The following is a 19,772-nucleotide window of genomic DNA, read 5'->3' as shown; positions in this document are numbered from 1 at the left end:
CTTTTCATTGGTGGCACCTGCAGTCAGGTAATAATACTGCACTTAAAGGCAGTCTCTTCAAGAACCTCCTGGCCAAATGGGGAGGCTTTGCTTCCCCGCTACAACTTTCCCCCCCAACTGTATTGCCATTAACATAAAACTTGAGAGCACAAAAGGCGGTATGGGTGATTTGCAAAATTAAATTTCACTTTATTTGTTGGTTTAACTCTATTTATGTGTGCATCATCATTATTTGTTGAGCTTAGTTGAGTCAGAAAGCCAAATGTACTGGCATGACTCATGGTTTTTATGCATTGATGGTAATAGAGGATTTAGAGACATTCTCTTGATTGTGAAACAGTGTTGTGTTTTTTGTTTTTGTGTTGTCTTTATTGAATGTTCATGGTAGTGCTGTATTCACCGTTCTGTGGGATGTGGCTGGACTTGCACACTCATCCGGCCTCTGGCCCTCCCTTCTACACATCGTCCAAAAGCAATCTCAGATGGGGGAAGGGAGGGTGGTAATTAAAATGTTGTAAGTGAATTCAAAGACCTGTAAGGACACACACTGAGATGGGCAGACATTTGGGCAGTACTAAGATCCCTCATTATATTTTACCTTGACTGACCGTGACCATCATTCCTCCCACCACACCCACAACACCAAACTTTTCCCACTCCACTATTTCATTCCTCTGCCTTCACCTTCTGTCTCCCCTAGATCCCTCTTACACTTCCCCATGTCCAGACTCTAATCTAGAATCCCCCTCACCACTAACTCACTCTTGCTGATCCCAAGCTCTATGCAATAATCCATTCTCCTGCTTCCCTCCTTTGTGCCATAGAGTTAAACAAGGAAGGTCACTGAGCTTATGTACAACAACACAAAGCCAACAGGTGCACGTAAACGATCATGAACTAGGTGCTACACAAATCTTGTGCGTGCTGACTTTATCGTGAACACAGAATGTAATTTTTTTAAATTACGCTAATAAGAAATCATGGCATACCTATGTAATGCTTGACATGCCTTTGATTTTATTTCTGCATATCAGCTCACCATCAGAAAATCCAAATTTCGCAAAGCACCTAATTAAAATCCCCTGCATGTATTTTGCTCTTCTGTGGTCCATAAAAAATACCCCCCCTCCCCCCACTTTGAGTCCTCCTCACAAACTTTATTTTCCTACCCTTCATCAGTAAATTTGGCTACAATAAGGTCAGTCCTTTTACCCCATCATTAATAGATTGTGAATAGCTGCAGTCCCACTCCTCATGCCTGAAGTCTTTACATGATGTCCACGGTACAGGTCAGGGCTGTGCTGGAATACTCACCACTTACCTGGATCCGATGCAACTACAATAGAACTCAAGAAATTCAACACCATCCAAGTTATCTATTTCCCCACACATTCATTCCCTCCATCACTCACACACCATGTCCGCAATGTGTACTATATGGACGCTGCAACTCACCAAGGCTTCTTCAACCAAACCTTCCAAACCCAAAATCCCTACCATCCTGAAAACCAAGACATCAGGTGCATTGGAACACCACTACCTGAAACTTTCTCTCCATGTCACCATTCTGACTTAGAAATATATTGCCATCCTTTCACATCACTGGGTCAAAATCCTGGCATTTCCTAACAACTCTATGGGTACCTTCACACAAAGATTCCAGTAGTTCAAGAACATGGCTCACAATCACCTTCTCAAGAGTAACTCAGGACAGTCTTGCCAGCAATGCCCGCCTCATGTGAATAAATGAAACAAAAGTTTTGAAGTGCAATGCCATAGAATGTATTAAGTCCCCCCATTTCAGATACCAGAATATTTTATTACAGCAGTGTCAATAGTGAGGCATAATCATGTAAGGGAAAAAAAAAATCAAAAGGTGACTCATCTATGTTTGCAAGTCTATTCATGGTTCCCTTAATGTACAAATTGGCAAAAGCTTGAGAACAGGTCAACTGCATATCTTCTCAGAATGAAAATTATTCCAGACTTCAATTAATGAGGAGGTGGAGGTGGTGGGGAGAATATGAGGGATGGGCAATAAATGTTGGCTAGCCAGCGATGCCCATGTTCCACGAATGAATAAAAAAAAAGACAATCCAAAATGGGTGGAAATTAATACAATTGGCATTTAGGTGATCAAAATCTACATGACTGTGCTTGATTGTGTAACTTACAGAAAACATAATCCTACAAGTGAATTGTAAGTTAAATTTGTAATTACCTTAACTAATTGCAAAGGGAGTCCAGTAGATGGAGCAGAGTCCATGTATTTCTTCAGATCTTGATTCAGAAATTCAAAAACCAGATACAATTTCTTTTCACTGTGGATAACATCTAACAGTCTAAGGCAAGAGTACACATATTACTCGTGGCTGCTTATTACAATACTATGCTTTAGTAGATTCATCACAATAGTTTTGTTACTGTGAAAAGGGAATGATAAAAGTAGGAATCTATTATGTTTTCAGACCCCTATCAAAAATTTTAAACAATAGCAAGATGTAAAACTGCAGCACTAATCAGATTACACTGTACAAAAGTGAGCTGCTCTGGAATCCTGGTATGTCTAATTTATTTTATTGCAGATAACAATTTAGAAACATATACAAACTCCAAAAAAACAGACCTCCCCCCATCTTCCCTCTGGTATCCTCCTTCCTTTCCTGAAGCCACTAGCTCAGCTTGCTGTACAGCTCCAAATGTTGATAGCCTTCTAGTTAGTAACCCATTAAGTACAAGCCTAGATAGTGAACATCAGCAAAGCATATCAACATAATCATCCGAGCCAAGCCCAATCCTATTCTAAATTCATACCCATAAAAACAATGAACCAGCTAGAATTTGTGTGATGACCAAAAGCTGGAGCTGTGGTTTAATTCTTCCTGCAAACTAGTCTTGCAGTCATGTGCTCTATGTGCAATATGTGCTCTAATCTGCTCATCAGTACCTTTGAAATTTAAGATCTTAATTGAAGTGGTGATGTGCAGATCTCATGACTGCAAAACCAAACAGTTGCTCCACCAGTTGGTAAGTTTCTCCACAGTCAGGTTTTGCAGATACCTAGAACCAGAACTACTTCTAATAAAATGGAAGTGCTTGTGAATGATGAATATAAGAGAAATATTCAGGATTCAAGTGAACAATAAGTATTCTCATACGTGTCCTGCATGCCTGGCAAGTAAATGGGTTTTACTTTAGACTTCTTCAGTAGGTTTGGGACCCAAATAGGAGGAGAAGAAAATTTAGTGCAAGAAGGAATTGTTAGCAAATAATGTTATGAGTATAAGACAATACTTTAGTTTTATATGGAGTTAGTTAACTGGACAGCTGGTTCATAATGCAGACTGATGCTAAAACCACAGGTTCAATTCCTGTACTGGCTGAGGTTATTGATGAAGGGCCTTCTCCACAACATTGCCCCATGCCTGAGGTGTAGTGATCCTCAGGTTAAATTGGCACCAGTCATCTCTTCTCTTCAAAAGAGAGAGCAGCTTATGATCATTTGGGACTATGGGATTGTGACAATATAATGCAACTAATCTTTAACACAATGCAAACGAGAAAAAACATATCTGAGCTTTAAAGAAACAAAAAGCAAGCTCAAAGAAGCAGTAACATAGTAAAAGCAAGAAAATAAAGAGAACACTAAGTTTGAGATGGAGAGAGTTTGAAGATAGCAGAAGAAATGTGTAACTGGCACAAACTTTTGTACTTCTGCTAGAATGGTGCCTTTTAGAATGGCCTTAATGTCCTGTGTTTGAGAGAAACTTAAAAACGTCTTCAGGGAAAAAATAAATGTGACACAAAAGAGATCATCAAACCTCATGGAGATAACATTGCCTCGAACAAATATTTGCAAATGGTACAACATTTCTAATTTTTCTTATATTGGTGACCCCTGCAAATATTTTTATTGTTAACCACAGAACAAGTATTTATGTCATATTATCTGGAAGTTTCACTTTCAAACCCTACCAACAATAATTTATTGCTCCTCATATGTGTGTTATCAATAAATTTTGATTGGATGCAGTAATCTGGTAGGGATGCCAAACATCTGCTGCCTACAACTTCTGGTGCTTTCCAAACAGCAGCAGTTTGTTAATAAAGGATGGTTAAACAACTAGGCAATATCCAGAAATTATCAACAATTATTACTTAAGCTGTCGAATATACAACAAGTATTTAACAAACACTAAATGAAACAGCTTACAATTAATTTTTTTCTATTTATACATGTCTATTCTGAGCTATTCAGATTTCCTTGTTCCACACAGCATTGCCTAACCAGACCAAAATACAAAATTAACTTTTCTTACTTCACAATATTTGGATGATTTAATTCTTTTAACAAAGATATTTCACGTATAGCAGTACTTGGCACTCCTTCCATTTCACTATAAGATACAAAAAATACAAGTTTAAAAATCTGAGCACATCATTGACATTATTTTCAAATCCTGGTTTGTGGTTGCCACCTTCAAACAATTTCTCATTTGGTTTCCCATTTATTTCAAAGAGGATTTGGATGAGCACCAGAGGAAAATAAACTTGCAAGGCTACAGGGCTGTAACAAGTCAATGGGACTGACTTAAAACCATTTGAGGAGGAAGAGTGTGCCATTTAGTTTATATTGTTCCTTCTCATTCTTCCTCTGAAAATGCATCATCACACTTCTCTGAAATACATTTCACCTGCTACAAAGACTGGCCACAGAAATGACCGGGTGTGTCCTTCTTAAGTCTTCTCACTATTTTCAAATTGTGTGTCATTTGCAAACTTTGAAATTATGTCCAAGTCATTAATATTAAAAAGAGTAGTCGTTCTAATACCAATCCCTGAAGAACACAATATATATCCCTCCACAATCTGAAAAATAACCATCCACCACCACTTTCTGTCCCAGAACCAATTTTGTATCAATGCTGTCACTGGCAGTTTATGTTCATCTCATGAACTTTAATTTTACCAAAAAGTCTATTATGGGGCATTTTCAAATACACATACACATCAACTGCACTACGTTTATCAATCCTCTAATTTCATCAAAGAACAATAATAGTTCTTTGTGACACAGTGATTAGCTGGTGCTGCCTCACAGCACCAGCGACCCGGGTTCAATTCTGGCCTCGGGTCACTGTCTGTATGGAGTTTGCACTTTCTTCCTGTATCTGCGTGGTTTTCCTTCAGGTACTCTGGTTTCCTCCCACAGTCCAAAGATGTTCAGGTTAGGTTGATTGGCCATACTAAATTGACCCTAGTGTCAGGGGGATTAGCAGGGTAAATGTGTGGAGTTATGGGCATAGGACCTGGGTGGGATTGTGGTTGGTACAAACTCGATGAACCAAATGGTCTCCTTCTGTACTGTAAGGATTGTAAAGTATATAATGCTTTTAACAAAGCCATCTAGGTTACCATTTATTGACTCACAATGTTCCAAGTAAAAATTAAATCTGTCCCAGATTGTACTCTCTAGAGCTTTCCCCAAAACTAAAATTTGGCTCACTGGCCCATAGTTACTAGATTTATCAGGTATGAAATATTTTCAAACCTCTAGTCTGCTAGCACTATACTAATATCGAAGGAGGATTAAAAGATTGTGACCAGAGTTTGATCTATTTCTACTCTTGCCTCTCTTAACATCCTAGGATGTTACAACATTGAGCATTACCAATTTTCTAAGTACTCCCTTTCTATCTATTTTCCTTTTATCCAATTTATAAACTAGGCTTGTACTCGTTAGAGTTTAGAAAAATGAGGGGAGATCTCATTGAGACATATAAGATGATGAATGGGATGGATAGGATAGAGGTGGAGAGACTCTTCCCGCTCAGAAAGGACAGTAGGACTAGGGGGCACAGCCTCAAGATAAAGGGGGGGGGTGGTTTAGAACGGAGTTGAGGAAGAACTTCTTCACTCAAAGGGTGGTGAATCTCTGGAATTCTCTGCCCGTTGAAGTGGTGGAGGCTACCTCGCTAAATATTTTTAAGACGCGGGTTGATGGGTTTTTGATAAGAGCGGGGATTAAGGGTTATGGGGAGAGGGTGGGAATGTGGAACTGAGCCATGACAGATCAGCCATGATCTTATTGAATGGCGGGGCAGGCTCGAAGGGCCAGATGGCCTACTCCTGCTCCTATTTCTTATGTTCTTATTTACCCCACTCTTTTCCTTCATTACTGAGACGTTCACAACATCTATCTGCCAACAGATGCAGAGTAGTCAATCAGAGGGGGATAAAAAGAGTGACAATTTTGGTTAGAGAAGCAACTGCATCTGTGAAGAATGATATGTTAAAAGGATTATCAATTGAGGCCATATGAATTGAGTTGAGGAACAAAAAAGGGACGTTCATGCTATTGAGAATGTACTATAGACCCTTAACCAGTCAGAGGGAGACAGAAGAGCATATATATAGGCAAATCTCTGAGAAGTACAAAAATAGTAGGGCAGTGATAGTAATATTATCTGGTCTAGTTTAGTGTGGAAGAAATAGAGGGAACAGAATTCTTGGTGTGCATTCAGGAGAACCTTTTGGCCAACATGTAGCAAGTCCAACAAGAGAGGGTGCAGTTCTAGACTCAGCTTTAGGAAATAGGGTGGGCGGATGAAAGGACTGGCGACGAGAGAACAGTTTGATGGTTCTCAGAATACCAGTGCCAACAGGAGCCCTGTGGCTCCCTTAACCAACCTTGTTTTTGCTGATGTCTGCCTGCGTGTTCAGCTTCTTACTTCCAGATGATCATGATTCAGTAAGTTTTAAACAGTTGTAGAAAAAGATAAGGGTAAAACAGGAGTTAAGAGTTCTAAATGGGGGTGAGGCTAATTTTACTAAGCTAAGGAGTGCTTCAGCAAAAGTGAACTGGAAACTGACACTTGAGGGTAAATTGGTGTCAGAGCAGTGGGAGGCACTCAAAGAGGAGATAAAGGGGTCCAAGTAAACATATTCGCACAATAAAATGGTGGGACAGCCAAATCTAGAGCCCCCAGGGGGTTAAGAAGTTTACAAGGTAAGATAAGGCAAAAAAGGAAAGCTTACATGAGTCACTGAGTACGCCATACCTCGAAAACCAAGAGAAGTTCAGAAAGAAGAGGGTTGAAAATCAAAAAGGAAAGTAGGAAAGCAAAGACAAAGCATGGAAGAATATTGATTAGCAAATCAAGGAAAACACAAGGACGTTTTATCAATACATTAGAGTAGAGGATAACTAAGAGAAGGTCATGTCTGACTAATCTGATTAAATTTTCTGAGAAAGTCACAAGAAGAATTGATGAGGGTTGTGCAGTTGAAGTGGTAACATGGATTTTAGAAAGCCAAGGTTCCACATTGCAGATTAGTTAAAAAAGCAGCCCATGGGATCCAGGGAAACGTATGAAATTTGATATAAAATTGGTTCAGTGGTAGGAAACAAAGGGTCATTGTTATTGGATGTTTCCAGTGCAGCACAGGGATCAGTACTAGATTGTTTGCTTTTTGTGATATATATTAATGACTTGGACATTAAAGTAGGAGAATTATCAAGAAATTGTCAGATGACACAAAAACTGGCTGTGTGGTAGATAGCAAGGAGGATTTCTGTACACTGCAGGAAGGTAACAATGACAGGTCAGGCGGGCAAAAAAAAATGTGAAATTCAACCCAGAGGCATATGAGGTGATGCATTTGGAGAGATCAAATAAGGCAAAGGATTACACAATAAATAAGAGGATACTGAGAGTTGCAGAGAAAGTGAGGGATCTTGGAATAAATGTCCACAAATCCCTCACTGTAGCAGAACTAGATGATAAGGTGGTTAAGGTGGCATATGAAATCCTTTTGATTTACCAAGGCATAGAATACATGAGCATGAAGGTTATGTTGGAACTATATAACACATTAGTTGGGCCAAAACGTATGTACTGTTTGCTGTTAAGGTTGCCTTGTTACAGATAGGATGGAATTACATTAGAGAGGGTACAGAGAAAATTTATGAGAATGTTGCCAGGACTGTAAAATTGCAACAATGAGGAAAGATTGAATAGGCTAGGGTTGTTCTCCTTGGAACAGAGGAGGTTGAGGGGAAATTTGATAGAGATCGATGAAACCATGAAGGGCCTGGATAAAGTGGATGGGAAGGCTTATTTACTTTAGCAGAGGAACTGGTGACTGGGGGCATACATTTAAAATCATTGGTAGAAAGATTAGAGCCGAGAGAGGAAAATCTTTTTTCAACCAGAGGGTTATGGGGGTCTGGAACTCATTGCCTGAAAAGATAATAAGGCAGAAACCCTCAAATTTAAAAGATGTCTGGATAGGCACATCAAGTGCCATATCCCACAGGGCTGTAGACAAAATGCTGAAAAGTGGGATTAGGCTAGGTTGTCCAATTTTGGCCATCGCAGACATAATGGTCTCTTTCTATGTTGTAAACTTTCTATGATATCTGAGCTATAACTTCTGCTTCTACAGTTTTCTTTTTGGTCCATAACTGATCTCACTGCTCACTGACCAACCTTTTATTCCTTTAATATTCCTTTAATGTTACATCCATGTCAGATTTGCATGTTCCTATGATCTAGCATGCCACTGCACACAGTCAGGAGCAAGTGCAGTTTGCAGTCGAAGCTGAGTTACAAAACAGGATAATTGGATCTTTAATACACATATAAGCACCCATTCCATCTTTATTTCTACATAATAATTTTACTTGATATTATTTACATAGTTAAATAAAAATTCTTATAGAAATTGGTGAGCAAAGTCGGTTGCAAAGTTTTTTATGCAGCACAGATTGTGGTGCTAGGAGTGATTTGCACATTTAATTGATGTTCATTTCAAAGCCCACGCGAAGCCCCAGTGCGACTGATGGATCTGCAACTTAAAAATGCTCAAAGATAATTAATTAAGACAATGCTGCCAGCACAATTTTTCAGTATGTTTGGAACTTGCCAGGGTCACCAAGGGAAAAGCAAAGGGAGATTGATGGGGCTGTGAAATTCAACTGGAGAGTCTTCAAATTTTGAACCAGGAAAACTGTTTACCTAAGTGAAAGATTTTTGATCACAGCACTATTTCTGAAAATATCTTAACTGTTTTGGAGATGAAGCTAAGGTATCAATAGCATTACATAGAAGTAATAAGAAATGGAAAAAAACTTGGTAGCTTTGAAAATGACAGAAGTGTTTAAAAGTATGCTAATTGTATAAAATTAATTTCAATTACAGATTTTATTTCAAGGCTCTACTGATCTTACACAACTGATATTTTAAGAAAAGTTATAATTATGCAAAGCTTAAAATTGAGCCAAATAATCTTTTGATAAAAGTGAAATTTTGTTAATGGCACATTGATGTATTTCTAATGAAAGTAGAGTGGATGCATGCTGCATAAGTGAACATGTACTATATCAAGTTAACTTCAGATGTAATGACAGCAGCCGAAGACAAAGGTTGAGGACAGCATGGGCTTAGTTGTGATGGCCCCCGTGACTAGTTGACTCACATTTTCTAAGCTTACATGTAAGGAATAATCATTGAGATCAAAAATTAGAGGATTGCTGGTGTTTTGAAGAAATGCTCTACATGAGTCAATGCTAGAGGAGTTTTCGTAATAGCAGAAACACACCATGTTATAGTTTATTTCTATTTTGTAAGCATTGTTTTCCAGTAGCTCTTCTTTGATTTTTAAAATTTACATCTTGCTTTAGCAGTTCCCATGTTGCTTGTAAATGGTAAATTGCATAGGCTGCATGTGTAATGTACTTAAAGTTGTGTTAGGTTTCATTACAAACATGTGACTTATTACAGGAATCAGCAATCTTTTCTGGACAGTTAAATGATTTGTGCTTTGAAACAAATTTTTTTTAAATGTTTGGGATAAGGGGCATGTGAGGTGGTACAGGGGAGGTTGTTCAGTGAGTTTTCTGTCACGAAGCAATATGAAAAATATAACTGAAAACTCCATGAGTATATAAAATATTAACAGTTTTACAAAGTACTTTAAAACATAGATTTTTATATTTGTATGCTGATCTATATGATGATTTATGTGATAATATATGTTGATCTATGATACTTGAACTTTAATAGTTATGTAGTAATACCATGCTGCTTTATTGCTGTTTTAGCTGAAGTGTGGAGTCATATTAATTTTCAAGCTTTTTTTATATATTCATTCATGGGATGTGAGCATCACTGGTAAGGCCAGCCAGCATTGAATTGTCCAACCCTAATTGCTCTGGAGATGGTGGTAATGAATTCAAATGGGATAGTGTTGGAAAATAGTTTCTGAACAGCTGCAGTAGTCATTTGCGTCACTTCACTTACTTAATCAAGTGCAGTTCTGTTGTATTAATATGGACTTTATCCTGTTATACATGCACAAACTGCCTGAATGCTGAAATGCTGGGGTCACTTTGATGATTTGATACAAATGCACTGGTCCAGTCTTGATAGTGATAGAAAGTAAATAAAGGGAAAACTAATGTGCCTACTCACTTGAAGCAAAATAATTTCATCTATTTGAAGTAGCCTAGAAGCATTTCCATTCACTACAGATCATATAGTACTATAATTGCATCAATCTTTGTCACAAAATAATTCAGATCTTTTAGTCTTCAATTCTGCTGAAGCCCTCAGTATTGTACTGTTGGCCAGTGAAAGATCTAAAGGGGTCGCACCTGTTTATTTATCCCTTAATTAATATTTGGAACTGTAGTACCAAACTGAACAAATTTTGATTTTGCCATACTTTGATTGTGAATTATGCGGTCCACGCTTACTATTAGATTATTAATGATGTGGAGTCAGTTGTGAAGTATCTTTTAAATGAAACACCATTGTGTTCTAACATGTACATTTACAGTCTTGAAAATTATGTTGAGATGGCTACCCAGTAACACAAGCTGTTTATACTGTTGTGTTTTAAGTTATAACTTATGTACGCATAGGTATTGGAGGATAGATTTTACTGGAGGATCGCCTGTCCTCAATCTAAATTTGCACTAATCTGTTATACAATACCCCCACCTAAGTCCAATTTTCAAGTCATCGCCTTCAATGCTTGAAGTCCAAATCGCCTGTCCACATGTTTGTTGTCCAATTCCCACCTTCCCAATTTCTTATGTCCACCTTCCAATTCCCTCACGCTTCCCAACAATGTCCAACTCACCTGCAGTGCAATCCCAGCTGCCTGCCGGCTTAACTGACAGCCAGCCATTCAATCTAACTGGTAGCAGCTGGGAAACCGTTAAAAAAAATTAAATTTGATCCTCTGTTAAATTCTACAGGAAACCAGACTTCAAAGACACTAAATCTCGAATCCTGCCTCAGCTATCAATGCCGGTGTTTACTCTGCAGCTGCTAGCAATCAATTCCACAGTAAAATGAATGCAGGATATGCTTCAGGGAACTGTCAAATGGGCATTGCTTAAATTACTTAGGGAGAAGTACTGAGATTAGTTATTTCTTACTTTCCCCAGTCCTTAGAACCCTCCAGTTCCCATGATTGGCTAGTGCCAAGGACGCAGACAACAGACAGGTCTAGCCTGGTATGAAGCTGACTAATGGCTTCCTAGGGTCCATTCTGGCCTCGGTTACTGGCAGATACCTCAACCTCTTTCATTTTCTGCTTCTCTTCAGCCTCCTGGAAGATGTCGCTACAAATTGTTCAGTGCAGTTGAAAAGTGTCATGCATGGTGGTTGCAAGGACTGGCCAGAATAACACTTCTGGCTCATCTAATCACACTCTTAGACTCTGAAGGATCAGGAGAGCTAGTATCTGTGATTGGAGGCTCTGGAAGAGAAGCATGGGAGAGTCGGGGGAGGGGGGCAGATTCTCTTGGCCTGATCATGAAGGGCGATCGTCTGGAGAATCAGAAGTCGGCAGAAAAGCAAATTTTGCGCTGGTGCCAAACTCGCTGTGACCCTCCCAGGCCATGCAGCTGGCCCCAATCGGATTCCCACCAATAACAGTTTTTTAAAAATCTGACAGTTGCTGAGATCGGGACCTTCAGGCAGTTTGTGGTTGATCTGCTTTAAAAAAAGGAATGCAAATAAATGGGAATTGCTGCTTCTGACCTTCTGGAACCTTTGTGCTTTTCCAGTGGACTTGCTGCCCAAAGATTGGAATCACCATTCCCTACTTTCAACAACAATCAAAACCAACAGCTCTAATTTCTTTTTAAAGCCAGTCTTCCATGTCATAAAAGTTGAACATACATCAAATGTAAGAATTAGGAGCAAGAGTAGGCCATTTGCCTCCCCCTGAATCCGTACATTGTTCAATTTCACATTTTCCCACATTATACTCCATCTGGGGCTGCTTTTGCTCAGTTGGCTGGACAGCTGGTTCATGATGCAGAACAACGTCAACAGTATGGGTTCAATTCCTGTACTAGCTGAGGTTACTTATGAAGGTCCACCTTCTCAAACTTGCCCCTCGCCTGAGGTGTGATGATCGTCAGGTTAAATCACCACCAGTTAGCTCTTCCCCCTTAAAGGGAAGAGAACCTAACGTCACCTGGGACTATGGCGATTTTACTCCATCTGCCAAATATTTGCCCATTCATTACAATCTATCTCCTATGCACCCCCCTTTGCATATTCCTTACGTCCGCTTCACAACTTACTTTCCCACCTATCTTTGCATCACCAGCAAATTTAGCAACCATGCATTGTTCCTTTATTCAAGTCATTTATAGAAAATTGTAAAATGTTGAGGACCAAGCACTGATTCTTGCGGCACACCAACTACTACATCTTGCCAACCAGAAAATTACCCATTTGTGCCTACTTCCTGCTTCCTTTTAGTTAGTAAAAAGTCTGACAACACCAGGTTTAAGTCCAACCGATTTATTTGATAGTAAATCGGTTGGACTTAAACCTGGTGTTGTCAGACGTTTTACTGTGTTTACCCCAGTCCAACGCAGGCATATCCACATCATGACTCCTTTTAGTTCGCCAATCTTTTACCTATGCCAATATTACCCCCTACATCATGAGCTTTTCTAAGATGGACCAACTCAGATTTACCCACACTTTATTCCATCTGCCAATTGTGTGCCCACTCACTTAATCTATCTTTGCAGACTCATATCTTCTTCCAAGCTTAATCTCCTACCTATCTTTGTGTCATCAGTAAATTTAGCAACTGTACATTCAGTCCCTTCATCCACATCATTGATATAGATTCTAAATAGTTGAGGCCCCAATACTGATGATTGTGGTCACTCCACTTCTTACATCTCAGGACATGAAAATGACACATTTATACTTGCTCTCTAATTCTGATTAGGTAACCAATTTTCTCTAACTATCCTAATACATGATGCCCTACACCATGAACTCTTTATTTTGTGTAGTAACATTTGATGTGATACCTTGTCAAATGCCTTCTGAAAATCCAAATATACCACATCCACAGGTTCTCCTTTATCCATGTTCCTTGCTATTACCTCAAAAACTGTCAGAAATTAGTCAAACATGATTTCCCTTTCAACAAGACTATGTTGACTGTCCAATTGCACTGGGGTCAGAAGGAAAGATGCCAGTTCCCAAACCATTAGTATCAGAAATCATTCATATACTTTTCTCAGTGCCATGCTCCCTGGTAAAACAAATCCAAACATATACATAAAAAAATGAGCATTAATGTATGTGTATATAAGTTCAAGTGCAACATTTCAAAAGCTAAATAATAAAGTACGAATAGTCACACAGTGAAATAGGACAAAGGGGGATTTGTGCCAGCAGAAAATACTACACTTCAAGAAGTTATTTTATTACTTTTCATTTTGGTCATGAGATTAAAATTTATTTGTTACTATCACAGGTGAACTTACATTAACACTGCAATGAAGTTACTGTGAAAATCCCCTGGTCGCCACACTCTAGCACCTGTTCAGGTGTGCTGAAGGAGAATTCAGCATGGCCAATGCATCTAAACCAGCACGTCTTTTGGACCGTGAGAGGAAACCCACACACAGAGAACTTGCAAGTCCACACAGACAGTGACCCAAGCTGGGAATTGAACCCAGGTCCCTGGTGCTGTGGGACGGCAGTGCTAACCACTGTGTCACTTTTCCGGCAGAAAATACTAGACGCCGCATGAAGTTATTTTCTTGGTTTGCGTTTTGGACATGAATATTAACTCACGCGTCCAGCCTGATTTTTTTCAGGGCCACCATTTCGCCTGTGATTTTATTCATTGCTTTGTAGACCACTCCATAGGTGCCCTCACCGATCTTCTCCACTTTCTGGAAGTTGTCCATGACTGCAGTACTGAGGGCACTGCAGCTCGAGCCCCCGTTGTTGTTGTTGTTGACACTGTCACCCGCGGCCAGTGCCCGCCCTCCTCGCGCCCTAATTCTAACTGTCACCCCGCGCGCCGCCACCACTTTCCCGCCTGTTGACTGCACCAACCCGACTGCCATTGGCTCCGCGCGGGGGGGGGGGGGGGGACGTTAAGGCGGTGACGCCATGACGCTGCCCGGCAGAGGGGCTGCAGGGGACAGGCCGTGCGGGCAGCTCCAACCGTCAGTCAAGCTCCACCGCCATCACACACCAGTCGGATAAGGTACTGCAAGGGGAGGGCATAAACAACCATTGGGATCGGTGAGCTTTTACAGTCCGACTAAAACAAAATCCCAATTCACGCGTCTAGTGCATTATCCCAGCTGAGTGCGTGTTATTTACACGGAAACTTACAACCACGCAAATCATCAGCACAGCGCCGGCCACTTTTATTCAGGATGCAGAGATGCCGGCCTTTATTCAGCTCAGGACTTCTGATTGAAACTGATTGTATTGTAGCACAGTGGTTAGCAGTGCTGGCTCACAGTGCCAGTGGCCCAGGTTCGATTCCCCGCTTGTTCTGTCCCATGTTTGGTATGCCATACCAAATTCTCCCCAGTACAACTGAACAGGCACCAGCGTGTGGCAAAGAGGGGATTTTCATTAACTTCATTGTGGTGTTAATGTAATATGACACTAAGTATTTTTTTAAAAAACACACAGGACATTTTCTTTAAACAGATCATGACGATAAGTAAAAGCAATCATAGGTTGCCAGCCCTTCAGATTGTTCTGAAATCTCCAGAAATTAAAGCTTAGTCTGGATAGTACCTGGAGCAACAGAGAGACAATCATATTGGCATTGAAAGCCTTACTTCTTTTCAAAAAAAAGTATAAATACTGAAAGAATGGGAGTAGCAGGCAACGAGAAATCAATGTGATTGAGACTCCAGAAATATATTCAACTAGACTAGCTGGATTTTTCACCCATTATAAATTGGTTCTTAAAACAGAGACTGGTACATTATACAGCTGCTTTTCACACTTTTAGATTTAGATTGGTGTAGTGAAAGTTCACAAAACTGCATGTTTTTACTACAAACTTCAGCAAACAAAAAGGTGCTATTTCAGTGCAGTACTGGGGAGAACTGCACTAGGTGGTGCTGTCTTTCAAATGACCTTTTAATCTTGCTCCAACAATTTATATTTATCCGGTGAATTAACGTGATAAAAAAAAAGTGCCCAGTGAGCTTCCTGGAACATAGTAAAACAAACCATGCCACCAAGGTGATTGATGACCAACTGCTTGATTCATCTCTTCAATCTTAAGAAGTATCTTAAAGATGGAAAATGAAGCAAAGGTATAGGGAGAATATTCAAAAATTTAGGGCCTATATAATCAGGGAAGATCAAGAGACCAAGTTTAGATGAGCATATATATCGTGGAGGGCTGTGGGGCTGGAGATTATAGAGATAGGAAGGGGTGAGAAATTTGAAAACAAGGATGATTATTTTAAAGCTGATCAGATCAGGTGGAGATGAGGTCAATAAGCACAGGGGTCCATAAGTGAACAGGACTTGGTGCAAGTTAAGACATTGACATCAGAATGTTAGATGACCTCCAAGTTGAGAGTGCAGAATGCAGGAGGCCAGCCAGCAGTGTGTTGGAATTGTCATGTCATAGAGGTAACATTGAAACCCTCTTTCATACCAACAACAGACAAGCTGAGATAGGAACACACTCAAGTGATGTAATGCAGCAGAAATAGATGATGGTCTTAATAATTCTGAAAATATAGCACCAAGGTCAGAATAGTCTAATTTCACCTCAAGACAGTTGGCAGGGAGAGGGATGAAACTGATAGCTTAGGAATAGAATTTGAAGCAGGGACCAAAAGCAATGGCTTCAGTCTTTCCACTATTGGAGGGAATTTCTGTTTATCCCAATACTGAATGTGGGATAAAGTTTTACATCAATTGGACGTAAAAGATCCTTTGGTACAAGCAAGGATATTTTTTATCCAGGCCAATATTTATTCTTTAACATGATTAAAACCAGATTATTCAGTTATCATCTCATTGCTGCTTGTGGTGAATTTGATATGTATGAATTGGCTGATGTTTCCTACATTACAACAGTAACCATATTTGAAAGTATTCATTAATTGCAAAGCATTTTAGAATGTCCTATGGGCATGAAAGGTACAACTTAGTTGCACACCTTTTTCTAATTTGCAACAGCATCTAAATACAAAACTAAAACTGACAGGGTCTATAACAGAAAATTTGTCTAAACCAGAGACTCAGCAATCACACATTGGCAAATTCTACCAGTTTAAAGATATTCTTAATTTTTAAAAATTATCCTCCATTTTTGGGACATAGTAACTGCAAGATTAGAATTTAGGAGGGAGGAATAAGCATCTGGAATTAAGACTACAAAATCATGTTGAGAGTGTTGTGATGAATTTGTATTCTAAGATACAATTTTCAGTAATCAATTTCAGATATAAACAATTAAAAACAGCAGGCAATAACATGAATCTCACCCCTGAGGATAGAGTAATGTAGTCACAGTTTCAGCAGTTGCTTAATACAATTTGAAGTTGGCAGTTGTCAGCTATGAAATGCACTTTAACTGGCAGGATGCATACTTTCACACCTAGAGTTTTGTTTGAGTGCTAAATTTTAAAGTTGAGTGCCCATTTTTCTCCCTAATAATCCTGCTCGAGTTAAGTGTCTGTAGTCTGGTTAGTGGCAGAATCAGTCAAAATGAAATTAACTGTAGAATTTGTTCAAGCTTCTCTAAAAACAAAAGTGGTCTGACTATATAATGCCTACATTTGGAAATTCCCAGTGCCATTGCAGGACAGATTGCAGAACAAAATATTCAAACTCCTTAAACAGTTACAATGATGCATATGTTCTAATTGTTTTTATAATTATTTTGCTTATTGATACTAAATCTTTTAGTGAAATATAATTACCTCGCTATACAATTCAGGTGATATTCAAATCGGTCTCATTCTTTCGCAGTCCAATTTCATTCCACCCTGCAAGACAGGCATCAACAGGAAGCCAAAACTTCACTATCTATACTTCAAGTTTAGTAATGGCCTGAACTGATTTTGCTGCACTTTAGAGTGAGACTCCTTTCGCCTTGGAATCTGACTCCTTATTCTGGTATCAGATTAAAGCACAACCATTTATATAATAGATTCAAAAGGACAGTAGATACATCCTTCCAGAAAAAGCACCAGATGGCCAGTTTACACAGAAGTTAAGTCAGGACTTTAACTTATTTAATCCAGACATATTAACCTGATAACAATTAGATTTGTGCATACTTCAGGCAACCTTTTTTTTTGCATATACAGTTTTGTGCCCGACACATGGAAGCCTTCTTTCTTCATGAGTGACATTTACATTCACTTTCCTTTCCCATCTCCAAAGTTTAACTTTCTCCACCAAATCATAAGTTACGTGGTACAGCTTAGATTTGTCCCTTCGTAAAATTTGGATTGACTGACAACAAAGATGATCTGTGAATCAAGCATCCTACTTGGACTGAAAACAAAAAAAAAATCTGACCTTCAGTTTTAATATAACAAATACATCTGTTTCAAAAAAGTCACCAACATTCAGATTATACAAACAAACATCTATTTAGTAAAATTAAATCGTAATTTTTCTCATTTAGTAGCTGAGCTATACTAGAATAGACATAATGATCAGTGTTTGCAATTCCAATAGTGTCCAACTAAATCATCTGCTTATGCATCCAAGATGTGAACAAATTTAAATGAGAAAAATCCAAAATTTGTCAGACAAATGTATAGCTCTTTTCATACATTAAAAGAACTGCATTTGTATAGTGTATGCAGGCTATTGATTGAACGTACCAAGACTAAATATAGGATAACCTTACAGCAACCTGGACTTGATAGAATATTGCTAAAATATCTGTGGATCAATCATTCTATACATCTGTATTTGGACAAAAACTATATTTTGCAAAATTTTCTATGCAAATTTACTGATTTTAATTGTGAAAATATGTTGGCTTCCCAAAGATGCCTAAACAGAGCACTATTTTTTATTTAACTATATATTTACAAAAAACAAAAAAGGTTTTATTTTAAAGAATGTCTACTCTCCACACCAAACTTTTTTAAAATAAAGTTTTGTTGCATTTTGTTCGGTACTATGAATTAGTGAAAAACAATTTATCAAACCTTGAACAGTAGAAGTTGAAGAAAACAATGAACTGAATTTGGAAATCACAAATACAAGTTTTGAAAAAAAAACATTCAACAGCAACATACAGCATTCCCCGATCCATTAGCAGACCAATATGTCACAACCTTAGATGCTAAAACAATTGCTCGCTTGTATGTTTCAATTAAATGAATAGAAACCATTTTGTTTGGGTTTAATAATAATAAATGGAGCATTACATGTAAATACAGTTGAACTGCATTTATCCTTTCATGCTGTGCATCCGACTCATTATTTTGTTATAATCAAACTAAAGTCTGACTGAAGGATCTTTCTACTCCAACTATAGCATTGAAGTGTGCAATCAGTATACTATGTTTGTCATTTTCTCATCAAAAAACGTAGAAAAATCCCATTACAATAAATGTAGAGATCTTAGTCAATGTTTTCCTAATAGCTGAACTTTGCTCAAATCCATCTTATTTCACTTTTTTGACTGCATTTTTGAACAATTTAACTTCAGAAACAAAGTATGCCATTCTCCAGTTGAAACAATGCATACAAAAAAAATGATATGCAAAGTCCCTGTTGCCTAGGACAAGACATTTCTTCCCCAGTCAGCAAGTTTTAGTTGCTGAATTGCATCTTACAACCTGTTTCCATTTGACAATTTTATTCATGCACTATACACTGTACAGTAAATGAATAACTTTGTAGTATAACATTCAAACTATTCCCTCAAAAGCTAGTTTCAGAAAATTTCAAAGGCAATTTACGCCTGTTAATGACAATAGATTAAACCCAAAAATATATCTGAGCAAAATAATGTTGCATTCTTCATATTCCATCAGATATTACAGAAAGCAAATTATGCTGTAACCTCTGGAGCAATATTTGGCCCCCACATCTTAAAAACAAAACAGAAGTCTAATTGAAAGTACTTCTGAACAATTTCAATAAAGCTGTGACATTATCCTGAAATCTATATATTTGTTTCCTATAACATTCAAAATTGAACAGCCATAACACCTAACATTTCCCTTAAAACTAAGAGAAATTTATAGTTTGTCTTCTGTTTGGAACATAAATGCTGGAAGACATCTATCCATCTTAAATGCCAACACTTGTTATGTTTTGGCCAGAATCAAGCATTTTTTTTGAAGAAAAAGGGTAGAAAATAGAAAAAGGGGGTAGAATTTTTAAAAATCCTTTTGTGCTGCTTGGAAGCAAACAGTAAGAAGTCTCACAACACCAGGTTAAAGACCAACAGGTTTATTTCTTAGC

The 19,772-nt window shown here is 38.5% G+C and overlaps 2 protein-coding genes across 3 annotated transcripts in view; one reads left to right on the top strand and one right to left on the bottom strand.

The window, feature by feature from the left end:
* LOC145349861 (cyclin-dependent kinase 2-like) overlaps nucleotides 1–14,426 on the bottom strand; it is a 39,038-nt gene extending 24,612 nt beyond the window's left edge. Inside the window, exons 1-3 of one of the 2 annotated variants that reach the window (XM_080198464.1) lie at nucleotides 14,133–14,426; nucleotides 4,320–4,397; nucleotides 2,222–2,342 (exon numbers count right to left, since the gene is read on the bottom strand). In XM_080198464.1, coding sequence (XP_080054590.1) covers nucleotides 2,222–2,342; nucleotides 4,320–4,397; nucleotides 14,133–14,410 — 477 coding nt within the window. In that variant the 5' untranslated portion in view covers nucleotides 14,411–14,426. The remainder of the gene's footprint in view (nucleotides 1–2,221; nucleotides 2,343–4,319; nucleotides 4,398–14,132) is intronic. The other variant, XM_080198465.1, reaches the window with a different exon arrangement.
* Nucleotides 14,427–14,443: 17 nt separating this feature from the next.
* tbccd1 (TBCC domain containing 1) overlaps nucleotides 14,444–19,772 on the top strand; it is a 59,733-nt gene continuing 54,404 nt past the window's right edge. Inside the window, exon 1 of the mRNA XM_080198462.1 lies at nucleotides 14,444–14,553. The gene's annotated coding sequence lies outside the window, so the exon portion shown is untranslated. The remainder of the gene's footprint in view (nucleotides 14,554–19,772) is intronic.

Source organism: Carcharhinus amblyrhynchos, chromosome 11, assembly GCF_965287045.1.
Source record: "Carcharhinus amblyrhynchos chromosome 11, sCarAmb.v2.hapA, whole genome shotgun sequence".
Classification (NCBI taxonomy): domain Eukaryota; kingdom Metazoa; phylum Chordata; class Chondrichthyes; order Carcharhiniformes; family Carcharhinidae; genus Carcharhinus; species Carcharhinus amblyrhynchos.
This window is presented reverse-complemented; position numbering and strand designations above follow the sequence as displayed.